The 18965-nt window shown below is 40.1% G+C and overlaps 1 protein-coding gene across 1 annotated transcript in view; it reads right to left on the bottom strand.

Annotated features, from left to right (window-relative positions):
* The window catches only part of MANBA (mannosidase, beta A, lysosomal), a 126051-nt gene that overhangs the window by 106687 nt on the left and 399 nt on the right, over window positions 1-18965 (bottom strand). The window contains exons 2-4 of the mRNA XM_010848280.1: window positions 8009-8103; window positions 5331-5436; window positions 3177-3347 (exon numbers count right to left, since the gene is read on the bottom strand). Of these exons, the coding sequence (XP_010846582.1) occupies window positions 3177-3347; window positions 5331-5436; window positions 8009-8103 (372 nt within the window). The remainder of the gene's footprint in view (window positions 1-3176; window positions 3348-5330; window positions 5437-8008; window positions 8104-18965) is intronic.

Here is an 18965-nt window from a genome sequence, read left to right as displayed (position 1 = left end):
CATCAGTCCTTCCAATGAACACCCAGGACTGATCTCCTTCAGAATGGACTGGTTGAATCTCCTTGCAGTCCAAGAGACTCTCAAGAGTCTTCTCCAACACCACAGTTCAAAAGCATCAATTCTTCGGCACTCAGCCTTCTTCACAGTCCAACTTTCACATCCATACATGACCACTGGAAAAACCATAGCCTTGACTAGACAGACCTTTGTTGGCAAAGTAATGTCTCTGCTTTTTGATATGCTGTCTAGGTTAGTCATAACTTTCCTTCTAACTATAAAAAATGAGGAAACATACTGAAAGATAAAATATACATAAACAGACAAGAAACTCTGGCTAGACTTGCAAACCCCTATTTCCTCCAGGATGAATTCAGAAGTCCTAGGTTATGAACTTATATCCCAGAAATAATAAGTTCAGAATTTACACACCTATTGCAATTACCCTTCAATTAAAAATAAATAAATCTTTGAAAGTAGAAAAAAACAAAATAGCAAGAAAAATGAAAACAAAAAAAAAAAGCCCTCAACATTCAAAAACTAAAATCATGGCATTCAGTCTCATCACTTCAAAAAAAAAAAAAAAAAGACTTCGGACCCTGACACAGGTAACCAGAGGAGAATTTTTCTAACTTCCATTTCATAAAAGAAAAGAAAAAAATTTCCAAAACACAGTCAATTAAAATGTGTGAGGCTGAGTTAAGCTTTTAAAAGAGAACAAGCACCAGAGGAAGTACTGAGATCTTCTTGAAGGGTGCACTTGCAGAACAGAGCCTAAGGATCTGGCCACATTGTTCTCATTTAAGCATTTGATATTATTTCCTAAGTTCTGTACTTATCTGTAACAGAGAAAATTCAGTTTCCATTACAGAGAAAAACAAAGAACTAAAACCACTTCACAGCATCTGTATCCGCATAAAATCAGGACTTAACGATCTCATGTTCAGAATGAAGACCATCTTGGGGATAGTTACTGCAGGGTTTTTAAGTTCAGATATGTAATTATTTTATTAGGGATAGAGAGAAGGAGGAGGGCAAAAATATTTAACATCTTATAAGGCAGATTATTTTCCCCAGCAAGGGTTACAAATCACTCTAATTTATATAATCTCTCCAAATAAAAGTTTTCACTTATTCAAAAATATGTGTGCAGTGCTCTCTCTGTTTCGCCCTGGGAGTATATTAACATACCAGACAGAAACCGTCCTTCTGCTTGCAGCACTCACAGTATATAGCAAGAGATTCAGGCACTGAACAAATAGTCACAAAGGAAAATAAAGGAAACAAATTGAACAAATAGTCATAAAGGAAATAGCCAGGGAACATATAATGGTGTCAAGACAAGTTCCCCCGAATAATAGTGACTTTTAAATAGAGACTTGAAAGGTGAGTACCACTTGCCCAGGGTGTTTAGGGGAGAGGGAGTGATGGCATGCTTTCAGAAGGAACAGCATGGATGAAGGCCTCAAGATGCTAGAGAACATGGTGCGTTCCAGGAAATGAAAACAGTGGGAAGAGACGAGCAGAAGACCAGAACAGTGGGCACATGGGCCAAACTTAGCTAAGAACTTTGGACTTTAGCCTAAAAGCAATGATAAACTGTTGAAGAGTTTCAAGGGGGCTTGGGGGGGGGGGGGGTGCCGCAATGATTTTTATCTAAAAGGAACACTCTGGTTGTTCCTTGGGCAAATTAATTGGAGTGAGGCAAACGAGGTCATTGGGTACCAGTTGTGCAACCAGAGCAATACTTGATGCAAGAAATGGTAACAGATGGAACCCAAGTGTGGGAGTAGAGATGAAGCATGAGCAGACTCAGTAACTACTAAAAAGGTAACATCTGCATCATCAAAAGGACTTCTGAATCTCTTTTTAAAAAGAGACAGGGAGGTATCAAAAATAACTCTGAGGTTTCTGGCTTGAGCAACTGCTGCAAATGGTACTCCATTCAGTGAGACAGAGAGCCCTGGGAGCAGGGTTCAGATCCCAGGTGCAGTGTTGGACACAATGAGCTTTAGGCTCCCGTGGATCTATATACAATGGAATATTAGTCAGCCTTAAAAAAGGAAGGAAATTCTAGGATGCGCTACAACATAGATGAAACTTGAAGACATTATATTGATATCCGAGTATGATATGACCCAATGAATCACTTTTAACTCACAGAATAGAGCAGTGATGAGAGCACGTCCAAAATTAGGTTATAAAAGATTGTTTAAGTGAACTAAGTAAGTCACAAATAGACAAATATTGTATGATTCTACTGGTATGAGGTATCTAGAGGATTAAAACTCCTAGAATTTGAAAGATGGTGGTTGCCAGGGGCTGAGAGTTGGGGGAAAGTGGGGAGTTGTTTTTTTAATGAGTACAGAGTTTGTTTTGCAAGATGAAACAGTTCTGGAGACTGATTTCACACAATCTGAATATAATTAATATTACTGCATGTACACCTAAAAGAATTAAGATGGTAAATTTTGTGTTATGTGTATTTTACCACAATTAAACTTTTTTAAAATAAAATTAAAAACTAAGTATGACATAATATACTAATTCATCCCTGTATTCTAGATTGAGAACAGACTAGATTGAGAACAGACTCAAAGGAAATAATCACCTGTGGCTTTGTTATCTTTTGTTAGATGTTATGAGAACCTCGCAGGAAAATATTGCACATCAACAAATGCATTAACAGGTGCAGAAGGCTAGTAACAACTATTGCTCATAAATATGAACCCTACAGTCTGAGGTAAAGCTTGATAAGCTTAAGTGCTTTTAAAAAAAATTGAAAAGAGGAATTCCCTGGCAGTCCAGTAGTTAGGATTCTGGCCTTCCACTGCAGGGGGCATGGGTTTGATCGCTGGTCAGGACACAAAGATCCTGCAAGCCTCGTGGCAGAGCCAAAATAAAAACTGTAAAGGTGCATTATCAGTCACCTATCTTTCTTCTTTGTCCAATGTTATCTAAGTTCTTAGGTACTCCTAAAGAAGGGAACCTAGAAAGAAAAATTCTCCTCAAAAATTCATATAACATTTGGTTCTTATTTCTAATTTTCACTATAAATCCCACTAAGGGCAGGAGAGAGATGCCCATCTTCTGAAATACAACTGGAGTCTTCAAACAAGCATTTCATATACCATCATCCCATCCTTAAGGCTAACGCCCCTCCACTGTGAGAGCCTTACCTTGCGAATAAAGTTGACATGACATTCGCCATCCTGCACAGGTGGAGGGCAGTTGGGGGGCACCCAGTAGGCAGTGTGACGTTCGCTCCTCTGGTTCGCATATACCACTGGTGACTGGAAACGCACCTCAATGATGTTCACTGCTTTGACCGTATGTGTAATATCAAAGCTCTAAATTAAACACAAAGAACAAATATGAAAGCATCCTCATGTATAAAATTTTAGACACAGGCAGAATGTATGAAAGATGCATAAAGTAATTGAAATCTTTAGGTCTAGCCTTTTTGCTGAAGAAAGAACTTCTCCAAGATAGTATAACTTCGTTCAGTTCAGTTGCTCAGTCATGTCTGACTCTTTGTGACCCCATGGACTGCAGCATGCCAGGCCTCCCTGTCCATCACCAACTCCCGGAGCTTACTCAAACTCATGTTCGTCAAGTCGGTGATGCCATCCAACCATCTCATCCTCTGTCGTCCCCTTCTCCTCCTGCCCCCAATCCCTCCCAGCATCAGGGTCTTTTCAAATGAGTCAACTCTTCGCATGAGGTGGCCAAAGTACTGGAGTTTCAGCTTCAGCATCAGTCCTTCCAATGAACACCCATCCTTTAGAATGGACTTGTTGGATCTCCTTGCAGTCCAAGGAACTCTCAAGAGTCTTCTCCAACACCACAGTTCAAAAGCATCAATTCTTCGGCACTCAGCTTTCTTCACAGTCCAACTCTCACATCCATACATGACCACTGGAAAAACCATAGCCTTGACTAGATGGACCTTTGTTGGCAAAGTAATGTCTCTGCTTTTTAATATACTGTCTATGTTGGTCATGGCTTTTCTGCCAAGGAGCAAGTGTCTTTTAATTTCATGGCTACAATCACCATCTGCAGTGATTTTCGAGCCCAAGAAAATAAAGTCTGACACTGTTTCCACTGTTTCCCCATCTATTTGCCATGAAGTGATGGGACCGGATGCTATGATCTTCGTTTTCTGAATGTTGAGCTTTAAGCCAACTTTTTCACTCTCCACTTTCACTTTCATCAAGAGGCTCTTTAGTTCCTCTCCACTTTCTGCCATAAGGGTGGTGTCATCTGCATACCTGAGGTTACTGATATTTCTCCCAGCAATCTTGATTCCACCTTGTGCTGCATCCAGCCTGGCATTTCACATGATGTAATCTGCATATAAGCTAAATCAGCAGGGTGACAATATACAGCCTTGACATACTCCTTTGCCAATTTGGAACCAGTCTGTTGTTCCATGTCTAGTTCTAACTGTTGCTTCTTGACCTGCACACAGATCTTTCAGGAGGCAGGTAAGGTGGTCTGGTATTCCCATCTCTTGAAGAATTTTCCACAGTTTGTTGTGATCCACACAGTCAAAGGCTTTGATGTAGTCAATAAAGCAGAAGTAGATGTTTCTCTGGAACTCTCTTGCTTTTTCTATGATCCAGCTGAGGTCGGCAATTTGACTGCTGGTTCCTCTGCCTTTTCTAAATCCAGCTTGTATAACTTAGTTGCCAACTTTTAGTTATAACTGATCACATTCTCCTACCCAAACGTAGATTTCTAGGTTTTCTCCTGCTATTTTTACTGAGAGATGATGGTCCTAGGCCAACAGTGCAAACAGAGACTGTGTTTAGTCCTGGAAAGTCTGCTCTTGCTATTTACATATGGCTTTGAATTGCCAAGTATTTCCTAGATACTTCTTAGTAACCTGACCCTCTGGTATGCATAGCATGTAGTTTCTAAGTCATAAGTTATTTTTGTTTTGAAAAGTCTACCCTTAACAGGGAAGGGAGATCAGGATACAATCTCTTCAGGTAACACTTCCAGAAAGGAAGGAATACTTCCTTTTAAAAATGGCTTGTCAGCTGTCATTTCCCTTGAAACTCTGGATTCCAAACAACAGAGAAGGGAACAGCATTTTCCAACATTTCCTATGTGCCAAAAACTAAACCAATCATTTCATACAATTAACTCATTAAATCGTCACAATAATTTTATAGGGCTTGAGTGTCTTCATCATTCAACAAATACGGCAACTGAGAGATAAAGTAACTTACCCATTGCATCAAAGGACTTGTTCTCGCTGCTCGTGATAACAATGCACACAAATACAAACAGTGGTTCTTTTTAACCTGATGTCATTATGTACTTACGTATCTTCTGAACATGTTGTCTGTTTTGCCAATGGGAACACTGTTGAGCAGGACTACTGCAACTGTATCGATACCCTCAAAAACCAAATTTACTTTACTCCATGTGCTAAAAAAAGAGATTTTTAAAACAAGATGAATAAAACATTAACTTAGATAACTAGTCTTTTTTTTATTAAGAATGAAAGGAATAAGTATTTCAGAGAAAATATACATTCTTGGAAGGCAATTTTCAATAAAATTTTCAGAAATACTGCTTTAATACCTTTTTATGTTGAGTCATCCAGTTTAACTTTCTTGATAATATTTCAATCATTATCAAATCATGACCATGACTTCTAATTTCCATGCATTGACTTTTCCCCTAGAGCTTCACAAAGTTCTTATTTGAATCAAGTTCAATATTGATAACAGACACAAAACATTTTCACAAACTATTACATTTACTGACAGTAAGAGAACATATTAACCAACTAGCAAGTATCTATGAGTAAATATTATGTGCCCAGTACTCTGCTAAGCCTTACAGAGAACTAAAACAGTCTCTGAATTTAAGGAATCTGAAATCTGTTTAGCATTCAAGCCTAAAACACAGGAAACAAAGAGAAAGTTTTCAATCTCTTCTACTTTGTGATACAGTCTTGATGAACAGACTACAAGTGATATCAGAGTTTATTATAAGGAAGGACTTCAGAAGGAAACAAGAGTTTAAAGAACAAAATAAATAAAATGTGGTATATCCATACAATAAAATAGTATTCAGCAATAAAAACAAATGAAGTACTGGTGGACATGACAACACAGAACTTGAACTTGAAAACATCATTATGCTAAGTGAAATTAGCCAGTCATAAAGGAGGTATATACTGTACAAATCCATTTCTTTCAGATTTCCAGAAGAGAAAAATGCATAGAGATAAAAAATAAATTAGCAGTTGCCTAGGGCTGGGAGAGGACTAGGGGGATGAGGATGCAGGAAGTGGTATGGGATTTGCAACAGTAAGCAGCATTTTCACAGACAAGCAGAGAAGGTTCAACTTGATCTGCCAATTAAAAGGAAGACACTCTCATTCTTAAGCGAGAATATCATGGTAAAATAAACATTTGGGGGCTTTCCTGGAGGTTGAGTGGTTAAGAATTCACCTAACTGGTTCAATCCCTGGTCCAGGAAGATCCCACATGCCTCGGGGCGACTAAGCCCATGTACCACAACTGCTGAAGCCCAGAGCCCATGATATGCAACAAAAGAAGCCATGGCAATGAGAAGCCTGCACATCGCAACTAGAGAGTAACTCCCACAGCAATAACGAAAGCCTGAGCACAGCAATAGAGACCTAAAGCTGCCAAAAAATAAAATAAATAAGAATTTGGAAGAGATGAATCTAATGTTTCTACATAAAGAAGACTAGAGAATACAAAGACAAAGCAAGAAATCTTAGTAGGTAGCACAGGCCTAACGCCAGGTATTAAGGCCTAGGCAAAGGTATAAAGGCCAGGTATAAAGGCCTAGGCAAAGATGGAAACTTAGAAATGAGGAGGCAGGGGCTGAATCAAGAGAAATGATAGGCAAAAATTAACAGGACTCAGAAACAGGCCAAATACAGGAAGATGAAGAAAAGATATGATAAGCCCAAAACTCCTTGGGCATGGGAGATTGGGAAGATATTATACTCAGAGAAACAATGAGATGGCTGGAATCTGATGCAAGCTTTAAGTCGGACAGTCAATTGGTTAACTAAATGTTGAGTCCAGGATGAAAGAGCACCCCCTATTGGAGATATTTTAAGTATTAGCTGGAAATAAGAGTCTGGAACACTGTAACTCCATGATATTGAGCACTATTTTCTGGCTTTATTTCTCTTTTAAGAAGCTAGTGATTAATTACGCCCCACCCCCCAAAAAAGGTCATATTAAAAGGACAGAGGGTTTTTTTTTTAATTTAACAATAATGGTGATAGATATTAATATAATTAGGTTGAAGCTTCCAAGGTGGCCCAGTGGTAAAGAATCTGTCTGCCAGTGCAGGAGACGCAGGTTCAGTCTATAGGTCAGGGAGATCCCCTGGAGTAGGAAATAGCAACTCACTCCAGTATTCTTGCCTGGAAAATTCCACGGACAGAGGAGCCTGGCAGGCTACAGTCCATGGTATTGCAAAGAGTCGGACATGACTGAGCAACTCAGCACATGCACATATAATTGGGTTACATTCTGCTACATAGGACATTACTGAAAACTATACCATATCTTTCCTCATGTCCTCATGATATAATATAAGGCCAATACCATAGTTTCTGTGGCTGGTTAACACTATATCAAACAAATGATGTATATCTAAGACTATGTGACAATATTGTAAATATATACACGTTTGGATTACTGGGAGAGCAGGGAAAAGAAAAGGCGGATAAAAGAACTAAGTCTAGGTGATGCCATTATAACCACTGGAAAAAAATGACTGAATAAGAGATAATTCTGTGACTGATGATCAGCAGCACAATGCTCATACACAAATCAAAACATAAATCATATTTTCACCTTTATAGCTCAGGCTTTAGTATGACAATGTAACCTAAACAAACAAAAGATTACTGCAAACAGAAAAAGAAGAAAAGTTCAAATAATAATAATAATAAATGAATAAACAGACATAGATATAAATATAGATATAGACACATATGTACCTCATATCAGAGTGGAGTTTAAATTTCTTGATATAGGTCCAGTTATCCAAGGCTATCCATCTATAGTCAAGGTTATTAAATCTGTAGTAAGGATCCTGGTGATAAAAAATACAGTAGGTGATTAAATATGCAAAAATAATTAATTAAATAAACATGAAATAAACTAGTAATGATATTTATTTATTATCTAAAAATCAATTAACTCTTGGCCTAGGATTGCAAGCATTTCATATGCTGGCCCATCCCATCCTCAAGGCTAAAGCTCCATCTATTTAAGAGACCATTACCTTTCAAACAAAGTTGCCATGGCATTAGCATCCTAAAAATACTAAAAATATTTTTAAATGTAAAAGTCTAACAAAATACCTGAAATGAAAGCACGATGAGCTATAACTATTACAGTTTCATTAGGGCTTCCCTGTTGGCTCAGATGGCAAAGAATCTGCCTGCAGTGCCAGAGACCTGAATTCAGTCCCTGGGTCAGGAAGATCCCTTGGAGGAGGGCATGGCAACCCACTCCAGTATTCTTACCTGGAGAATCCCATGGACAGAGGAGCCTGGTGGGCTACAGTCCATGGGGTTGCAAAGAGTCGGACATGACTAAGCGACTAGGACACACATAGTTTCATTATCAAAGAAATACGTGGAGATGTGGAAATGAAGATTGGGTTCCCCTGTTAAAACCAAACACAGACCCTGCAAGATCACAGCAGAGAATGAACTTGCAATGGTGTGACGCCATCAGGCACTCACTGCTCTCTGGTTCTCACTTTGCATTTTGCTGCTACTATCCCAGCTGGCTTCCCTGGGGGGATGCTTCCTCTCTGTTGCCCAAAGATCAGCCAAATTCCCAGCTCCTTGTATTTACTCTGCATTTACAAAGTTATTTTTCACTCAGCTTTACTGTAAGTGTGTGCATGCCAGGTCGCTTCAGCCATATCCAAGTCTTTGCAACCCTATGCACTGTACCCCACTAGGCTCCTCTGTCCATGGGATTCTCCAGGCAAGAATAATGGAGTGGGCTGTCATGCCCTCCTCCAGGGGATCTTCCTGACCCAGAGATCGAACCCTTGTCTCTTACCTCTTATGTCTTCTGCATTGGCAGGTGGGTTCTTCACCACTAGCACCATCTGGGGAGCCCTCAGCTTTACTACGCTATGCTTAGTCGGTCAGTCATATCCGACTTTTTGTGATCCTATGGACTGTAGCCCATCAGGCTCCTCTGTCTATGGGGATTCCCCAGGCAAGAATACTGGTGTGGGTGGCCATGCCCTCCTGCAGGGGATCTTCCCAACCCAGGGGTCAAACCCAGGTCTTCCACACTGCAGGTGGATTCTTTACCATCTGAGCCACCAGGAAAGCCCAAGAACACTGGAGTGGGTCACGTATCCCTTCTCCAGGGGAACTTCCCGACCCAGGAATCAAATTAGGGTCTCCTGCATTGCAGATGGATTCTTTACCATCCAAGCCATCAGGGAAGCCCTCAGCTTTACTGCTGCTGCTGCTGCTAAGTCGCTTCAGTCGTGTCCAACTCTGTGCAACCCCAAAGACAACAGCCCACCAGGCTCCCCTGTCCCTGGGATTCTCCAGGCAAGAACACTGGAGTGGGTTGCCATTTCTTTCTCCTAAGTGAGCACAAAAAGTATTTCTCCAGAGAACAGAGCATAGATACTGTCAAACTTACAGACTTCATGTTTCCTGTACTAGCCTAGACCAGGTCTGCAAACTACAACCCACAGGCCTAATGCAGCTTGCTATCTGTTTTTGGGTGGCCAGTGAACTAAGAATGGACATGTATCAGTAAAGATTTACAGGAGCACAGACAGGTCCATTCCTTTGTAAATTATATACAGCAGTTTTCACGCTATAACAGCAGAGCTGAGTAGACATGACAGAGACCAAATGACCCATGATGCCTAAAACAGTATTAATAATATCTCGCCCTTCATGAGCCTCTGCCTTAGATGACTGGCCTGCTGGCTGTTCACAGATGCTATTCTATCTGAGGGTCCAGCCCCAATTCCTCGTCCATAATACTTACGTCTTTCTTCCCCTTCTCATTTTCTACCCTTTACCTTCCTGATGAGGGCTCCCAGGCAGGAGGCAGAATGGTACAAGAAGCTTTTTAGTTCATCTGTCTGTGAACAACACCACAGCTACACAGGGGGACACCGGGCAGGCTCAGAGGGCTTCTCGCCTCTGACTGGGCCAGGGCCAAGGGTGATTTCCTCAGGAACTCCAAGTTGAGAGGGAAAAGCCAGCTTTATCTACGTTCCGCGGAGATAAGGGCTGCCCACTGACAACAGCCAGCTGGGCACCTGCCCAGGGCACAAAATGTAAGAGGGACTATAACATCACTGGGTGTGTATCAAGATGGAAAGAAAACGTGTCAACCAGAAACTACTCCTGACTGGAAGAAACATTTTGATATCACAGGGGCGATCAGCAGTTAACCAGATTTAACAACAACCAATTATCACCAAACTGACTTTTAAGGTCTGGTTAACCTGTGAGCTTTTTATTCTGCTAAATGGGGGGCGTCAGGCCCAGCCCACTTGCTTCGTTTTCTTCTCTTCCCCCACACAAGGCGCCCAGCACTTTCCACTGAACTAATGTGAAGTAAATAGTTAAGGATACAGGTTTGAAGAGGCACCTAAATATAAGCCTGCCCATGTGTCTCCACCCTGCCCTATTTATAACTCTACACTATGGACTCAATCCAATATAGTTAAAAATATCAGGAGAAAGAAGGTGTGAAGGCTAATGTAGTTGCAACACTTCAACCTGCTAAAGTTCAACCCGCTAACAACCTCAGGGATGGCTGACGAGGCACAAGACTGCTTCCTATCTCCCAGATCCTTGAAAGAATCAGCATGTTGAGCTCCAGGGGGTAATCATCTAAGATACATTTTTTCTAGAAAAGGAGAATTCAGATGTTAAATATTTCCTATTTCTTGAAAGAAGCAAATCTGGAAAGGCTACAGACTCAGTTCAGTTCAGTTCAGTTGCTCAGGTGTGTCCGACTCTTTGCGACCCCATGAACCGCAGCACGCCAGGCCTCCCTGTCCATCACCATCTCCCGGAGTCCACCCAAACCCATGTCCATTGAGTCGGTGATGCCATCCAGCCATGTCATCCTCTGTCGTCCCCTTCTCCTCCTGCCCGCAATCCTTCCCAGCATCAGGGTCTTTTCAAATGAGTCAGCTCTTCGCATCAGGTGGCCAAAGTATTGGAGTCTCAGCTTCAACATCAGTCCTTCCAATGAACACCCAGGACTGGTCTCCTTTAGGATGGACTGGTTGGATCTCCTTGCAGTCCAAGGGATTCTCAAGAGTCTTCTCCAACACCACAGTTCAAAAGCATCACTTCTTCAGTGCTCAGCTTTCTTTACACTCCAACTCTCACATCCATACATGACCACTGGAAAAACCACAGCCTTGACTACACGAACCTTTGTTGGCAAAGTAATGTCTCTGCTTTTGAATATGCTATCTAGGTTGGTCATAACTTTCCTTCCAAGGAGTAAGTGTCTTTTAATTTCATGGCTTTGCAATCACCATCTGCAGTGATTTTGGAATCCAGAAAAATAAAGTCTGACACTGTTTCCCCATCTATTTCCCATGAAGTGAAGGGACCGGATGCCATGATCTTCGTTTTCTGAATGTTGAGCTTTAAGCCAACTTTTTCACTCTCCACTTTCACTTTGATCAAGAGGCTCTTTAGTTCCTCTTCACTTTCTGCCATAAGGGTGGTGTCATCTGCATATCTGAGGTTATTGATATTTCTCCCGGCAATCTTGATTCCAGCTTGTGCTTCCTCCAGCCCAGCATTTCTGATGTTGTACTCTGCATAGAAGTTAAATAAGCAGGGTGACAATATACAGCCTTAACGTACTCCTTTTCCTATTTGGAACCAGTTTGTTTTTCCATGTCCAGTTCTAACTGTTGCTTCTTGACCTGCATACAGGTTTCTCAAGAGGCAGGTCAGGTGGTCTGGTATTCCCATCTCTTTCAGAATTTCCCACAGTTTATTGTGATCCATACAGTCAAAGGCTTTGTCATGTAAAGCAGAAATAGATGTTTTTCTGGAACTCTCTTGCTTTTTCCATGATCCAGCAGATGTTGGCAATTTGATCTCTGGTTCCTCTGCCTTTTCTAAAACCAGCTTGAACATCTGGAAGTTCACGGTTCACATATTGCTGAAGCCTGGCTTGGAGAATTTTGAGCATTATTTTATTAACATGTGAGATGAGTGCAATTGTGAGGTAGTTTGAGCATTCTTTGGCATTGTCTTTCTTTGGGATTAGAATGAAAATTGACCTTTTCCAGTCCTGTGGCCACTGATGAGGTTTCCAAAATTGGTGGCATATTCAGTGCGGCACTTTCATAGCATCATCTTTCAGGATTTGAAATAGCTCAACTGCAATTCCATCACGTCCACTAGCTTTGCTCGTAGTGATGCTTCCTAAGGCCCACTTGACTTCACATTCCAGAATGTCTGGCTCTAGGTGAGTGATCACACCATAGAGATTATCTTGGTCATGACGATCTTTTTTGTACAGTTCTTCTGTGTATTCTTGCCACCTCTTCTTAATATCTTCTGCTTCTGTTAGGTCCCTACCACTTCTGTCCTTTATTGTGCCCATCTTTGCATGAAATGTTCCCTTGGTATCTCCGATTTTCTTGAAGAGTTCTCTAGTCTTTCCCATTCTATTGTTTTCCTCTATTTCTTTGCATTGATCGCTGAGGAAGGCTTTCTTATCTCTCCTTGCCATTCTTTGGAACTCTGCATTGAAATGGGTATATCTTTTTTTTTTCTCCTTTGCTTTTCACTTCCCTTCTTTTCACAGCTATTTGTAAGGCCTCCTCAGACAGCCATTTTGCTTTTTTGCATTTCTTTTTCTTGGGGATAGTCTTGATTCCTGTCTCCTGTACAATGTCATGAACATCTCTCCATAGTTCATCAGGCACTCTGGCTACAGACTATATGATGACAGTTATATGATGTTCTGGAAAGGTAACGCTATGGAGACACTAAAAGCATCAGTGGCTACTAGAGATAAAGGAGGAGAGAAGGATGAACAGGTAGAGAAGAGAGGATCTCTAGGGCAGTGAAACTATTCTGAATGATACTATGATGGTGGGCACACATCATTATATATTTGTCAAAATCCATAGAATGAATAATAATATAAACTACAGACTTCCAGGAATAAAAATGTGTCACAGTAAGGTCCATTGATGGTACAAATGTACCACTCTGACAGGAGGTGTTGGTAGTAGGGCAGCTGTTCATGTGTGGGGGACATATGGGAACTGTCTGTATTTTCCATTTAATTTTGCAGAGAACCTAAAATTGCTCCCCCTGCCAAAAAAATAAATAAAACCTATTAAAAAACTACTCTAAAGGCAAATACCTTACTCTCTCTAAAATAAAAGTTGTGGAGGCTCACATTACATTTATAATAGATACTGCATATGCTAAGCAACCAACTTAATTTTGTTCCGGAGTGGTCTGATCTCCTCTGCTCATATTAAAATTGTGAGTCTTGTTTGAAGCAAACAGCAGCTCAGCATTACCTCTGATGAGTAAGGACCCACATAAGTAATGAGTTGTTAAAACAAAGCCATGAACCCTAAAGACAGTAAGAGTATCACTTGTTGACCATTTACTTTATATTAGCCTCCAAGATAGTCACTCATTTACTCTAATCCTTATAACAAAGATGTGCAGTAAATACCATTTTATAGTGGAAAAAACTAAAGCTCCAAAGGGTGAAGTGTCTTTCCTGAGGTCCCATGACAAAGCAGAAGTACATCCAGGGATGAAATAAACTTAGGCCAACACCAAAGTCTGCATTTTTTCAACTGAACTACAGGCTTCATTCCCATTTACCTACACTTTTATACCATCTGGTACCAGTCATTGTATCTGGTGCCTACTGTTCTTGGTAGTGTATGTGTATTTACAATATATCTTCAATATGTGCTTGTGTTCAGTTGCTCGGTCGTGTACAACTCTTCACAATCAATATAGTTTCTTATATTTTTAAGTGTAGATTTGAGTAGGAAAATCTTTATAATGGAGTCCATGCAGTAATTAAAAATTTTTGAAGATCTATATTTATAGTTATGACCAACCTAGATAGCATATTCAAAAGCAGAGACATTACTTTGCCAACAAAGGTCCGTCTAGTCAAGGCTATGGTTTTTCCTGTGGTCATGTATGGATGTGAGAGTTGGACTGTGAAGAAGGCTGAAGGCCGAAGAATTGATGCTTTTGAACTGTGGTGTTGGAGAAGACTCTTGAGAGTCCCTTGGACTGCAAGGACATCCAACCAGTGCATTCTGAAGGAGATTAGCCCTGGGATTTCTTTGGAAGGAATGATGCGAAAGCTGAAACTCCAGTACTTTGGCCATCTCATGCGAAGAGTTGACTCATTGGAAAAGACTCTGATGCTGGGAGGGATTGGGGGCAGGAGGAGAAGGGGACGACAGAGGATGAGATGGCTGGATGGCATCATTGACTCGATGGACGTGAGTCTGGGTGAACTCCGGGAGTTGGTGATGGACAGGGAGGCCTGGCGTGCTGTGATTCATGGGGTCGCAAAGAGTCGGACACGACTGAGCGACTGAACTGAACTGAACTGAATAGATACAAACAGATGTTCATCATATATTTTAAATGAAGTAGCTTACAAAACCATCTCAGGGATTGACTTCATATTTTATATTTCTCTGAATCATTTTTGTACAATAAGTACTGAACATTTATTATTCTTTTAAAAAGAATTTTAAAGTAGAGAATAAGAAAATTGTATCAATATATCAATTGTATCAATCATCAACTCTGTGCATGATAAAAGTAATGTTTTATTATTGGACAAAAGAGAAACTGTCAAATCATGGGATACAAAAAATTGCTTAATTATTTGAAAAAACTCAAATGGATCAAAATTTTAAATACAAACATACAAAAGAGGAAACATAAAAATACTAGAAGGAGAAACTACAGGTAAATATTTAATTAGGAGAGAGAAAATTACTTACAAAGCATAATACCAAGACAGAAACAATCATAAAAGAAAAAAGTTTATAAGATTTCAACAAATAAAACTTTAAAACATCTATATAATAAACTATATCATTAACACATGGAAAATTTTGAAAATATATAAAAAGAGATCTAACAAATCTATATTTTAAAAGACAGTCAATAATAGATTAAAAATAGTCAAAATAGATTAAAAATAGTCAAAAATAGATTAAAAATAGGAATAAGTAATCCCGAATCACAAATAACATAAACATATAAAAATGGTTAACCTCACTAAAAAGTAAATTGTTTCTATTTTTGATTTTTTTAATAATATTCAAATCTAGCACTTAAAATAAGCACTCTAATAAAGTCACAACAGGAGTGTAAAACTGGTACAATTTTTATGGAGAACAATTTAGATGTATATAGTAAAAGAAAAAAATGTATATTCTTTTGAATCAGCAATTACACTTCTAAAAATTTGTCTAAGAAAATAAGAATGTATACTAACTAAAATTTAGCTAAAAAATTTCCCCATCATTGCAGAATAAAATCCAAAGTTTTTCTCAATGGCCTTCCTGCATGATCTACCCTAGAGGCCTACTTTTAACTTATCCACCTGCCCTCTGTCATAGGGTTACAGCCACACTTGCCTTTTGGCTATTTCTGGAGCTCACCAAGCATGTTCCTGCCTCAAGGCTTCTCCTCTCCCCACTGCCATCTTTTCTTCCTTTTTTTGCTGGAAATGCATTTTGGCTTAAAACTGATCTCCTCAGAAGATCTTTATCAAAATGGCTATCTTTAACCACTTTTTAAAAAATAGAATCTTTTCCAATCAGCCTTCATTCTCTCTTCTTTTAACCTGCTTTATTTTTTTTTTTCAGTATACCAGCTGTCACTATATTATCTATTAATATCTGTTTATTATTTATCTCCTCCACTAGAATGTCTATTGGGACAAAAACTGTCTTCTTCACCACTTGATTCTGAGAGCCAACTCCTGGTTAGGTTGATAAGAAGTCCAGGGTGCTCCAGGGGGAGAAAGGGGTCCAGAGTCCTGGAGAAGGAGAAAAGGGCCTGGGGCTCTCAAGGAGAAAAAGACAAACTTATTTTCTACATTGCTTTGTTTTAGTCAGTGTAACATGCTCAAGGACATGCTTCTCCTTAACAAGGTTTTCTGACTAACCCTGTTATCTCAAGACTTTGTGGGAGTGGGTCTGGTAAGACCTTTCTATTGTTAGTTCTAATCTTGTTAATTTAAGATATATATTGTGGGAGTGGGTGGTCTGAGGCTCTCTAGAAGATAGGGGTCTGGTTCTCAAGAAGGAGAAAAGGACATTTTTTTTCTTTAAGCCCAGAGCTGATGACTGAACAACAAAACAATTCATCTTGCTCAAGGATATGTTTTCCCTTAAACTCTGTACCAATGATTATATGACAACAATGTATCCTGCTTGAGGACTGTTTCTCCTTCTTGAGAACTTTCTGACTAATCCTGTCATCTTAAAAATGTGTATTATGGGAGTGGGTCTGGTAAGATCTTTCTATTGTTAGTTCTAATCTGTTATCTTAAAATGTATATTGTAGGAGTGGGTCTACAACCTTAAGACATTCTTTTGATTTACTGTAATGACCAAGTGAAAAAAGTATATTTTTTTACCTCCCTAAGACTAGCCAGTGGGGCACTCTCAGTCCCCTTCTGATGTTTATGTCAGAGGTTTTCTCTGTCCCTTTTTCACGTTAATAAAACTCTGCTACACAAAAGCTCTTGAGTGATCAAGCATGGTCCCTGGTTCCGAAGCTAAATCTTCTTCGGAGATCATGAATCCATGGTTCACCATAAGCTATCAATTCCAAGCACCTAGAATAATGCTTGGAGGTACCAAATAAATATTTATGAGATAATTAGATGAATGACTTCAAGAAGATATGTTTCAAGTTCTCATGTAAACACCATATTTAGACCAGCATCTGCTCTAAGCTATAGAATATTTCCTGAGGTCAACACCAAGAATGGATGTTATAATAAAGCAGGTGGAATAACAACATCATATTACTCAACATGATACTTGATGTAGGTTATTATCAATAGTCCTGGAGTTCCCCAGTCGCCAAAAGCTCCCCATCTCTTATCTATCATTTAATACCTACATTTACCTTGTTGTTGTTTAGTCACTAAGTTGTGTCTGACTCCTTTGCCACCCCAAGGATTGCTGCTCACCAGGCTCCTCTGTCCATGGGATCCTCCAGGGAAGAAAACTGCAGTGGGTAGCCACTTCCTTCTCCAGGGGACCTTTCCAACCCAATGTCTCCTGCACTGTGGATGGATTCTTTACCACTGAGCCTTCAGGGAAGCCCACATCTACCTTATTGAAACTTAAAGTTTTCCTAAGAATTTATTAACAGATCTAACAGACATTGTAAATTGTTCCCATGAGGAAAAGTCAGTTGTTTCAGTCGATGAGCACATCATTCACTTTAACGAGTAACAAAATGTTTCTTGGTATGCAGCCCTGTAACATGGAACAGTATTCTGATTTACTACAGCCACTAGTGATTTCCCATTGCCTTAATCAGGAAAATGAGGCAGGAGAGACACTGCAATATAAACAAAAGCATCCTCACAGTATGGGTTAGTGAAGCCTTAGGGTCCATGTCATAAGCAGTGTGTTAACTAAAAATAGTTTAAATACTTAAGTTTGAGAATGACTTACTTAAAAAAAAATAAACAGGACCATGGTCAGTGTCATTTACATTTGTTTCTTTGAAAAAGAGCTAATGATACCAGATCAGAAATCTACATAACCTGTCAATTGTCCTGTCATTTAAGTAAACTTTGAACTATATTCCTGACAGTTAACTCCAGTGCTTTAAAAATACATGATTTTTCAAACCACCAGGGGAAGTGTCATACAATACAGAAGGCCATGAAGTCAGGCCAGGCTGATTTAGAATTCCATTTCTGTCACTCTAAATTGCTGTGTGATCTTGGGTACATTCTCTAACTTCTCTGGGCTCCATAATTCGTATCATCAATAAAATGCATATAAGAAGACTTATTCTTTAGAGTGGCAGAAACGGAATTCTAAACCAGCCTAGCCTGACTTCACAGCCTCCTATACTGTGTGACACTTACCCTGGAGTTTTTAGGAGGATCCGAACAATGTGTGCCAATCACTTATCAAGTACATCTTGTCCCAAGCAAAGCCATTAAAGATATGCAGCAGATGGAAGGAAAAAACAGTGGGAAGTGGCAGTCTGTTTGCAAACCTCTACCCACAGGCAGCCAAATAGGAAAACGTCCTCCATAACAAGTCTATAAACTGAAGCCTCTATTGGGACACACACACCACATCACATGCAGTGCAAGGAAACAGCATCTTTCTTCATATCCCAGCCTTAACGATTATTTAGCCTTCACACTAGCACTGACAATCCTAACCTTACACCTGCGCGTCTCTTCTCCTCAGCCTATGTGCTGCTGTATCAATTCCAAATCTGACCCTAAAAGCGAAAATGAAAAACTAAGGCATTATTGAATATAGTTAACATTTACTTGGGAAAACACTATCGTCCCCTGCAGTGTTCGGGTAGTTGAAACACTCATCCCCCGCCTTAGGCTCTGTCAGTGACATGTCCTTTCTAATCCACGCTTCAGCGGAGAACCATGGCAATAACACTGCCAGTATAACTGCCTGAAGCTCCGCTTTCCTGAGTTACTGCGGCCCCAGTGTGACGGTGGCTCAGTCTCCATCTAGCCCGGACCCCAGCGGTGCTCTTCGCCAAGAGCAGATACATTGCCTCGCCACCCTCCCCGCCACGTCCAACGCCCTGGAGACCACAAGAAGCAAAGCGGAAGTTAGTGCCAAACCCAGGAGAACACCGCCGGGCTCGGGGGCGGCCAGGCTGTTCCTGGGCC

The sequence above is a fragment of the Bison bison genome, unplaced genomic scaffold (assembly GCF_000754665.1).
Source record: "Bison bison bison isolate TAMUID 2011002044 unplaced genomic scaffold, Bison_UMD1.0 scf7180017864263, whole genome shotgun sequence".
Classification (NCBI taxonomy): Eukaryota; Metazoa; Chordata; class Mammalia; order Artiodactyla; family Bovidae; genus Bison; species Bison bison.
Note: the sequence above shows the minus strand (reverse complement) of the source record. Positions and strands in the feature narration are given on the sequence as shown.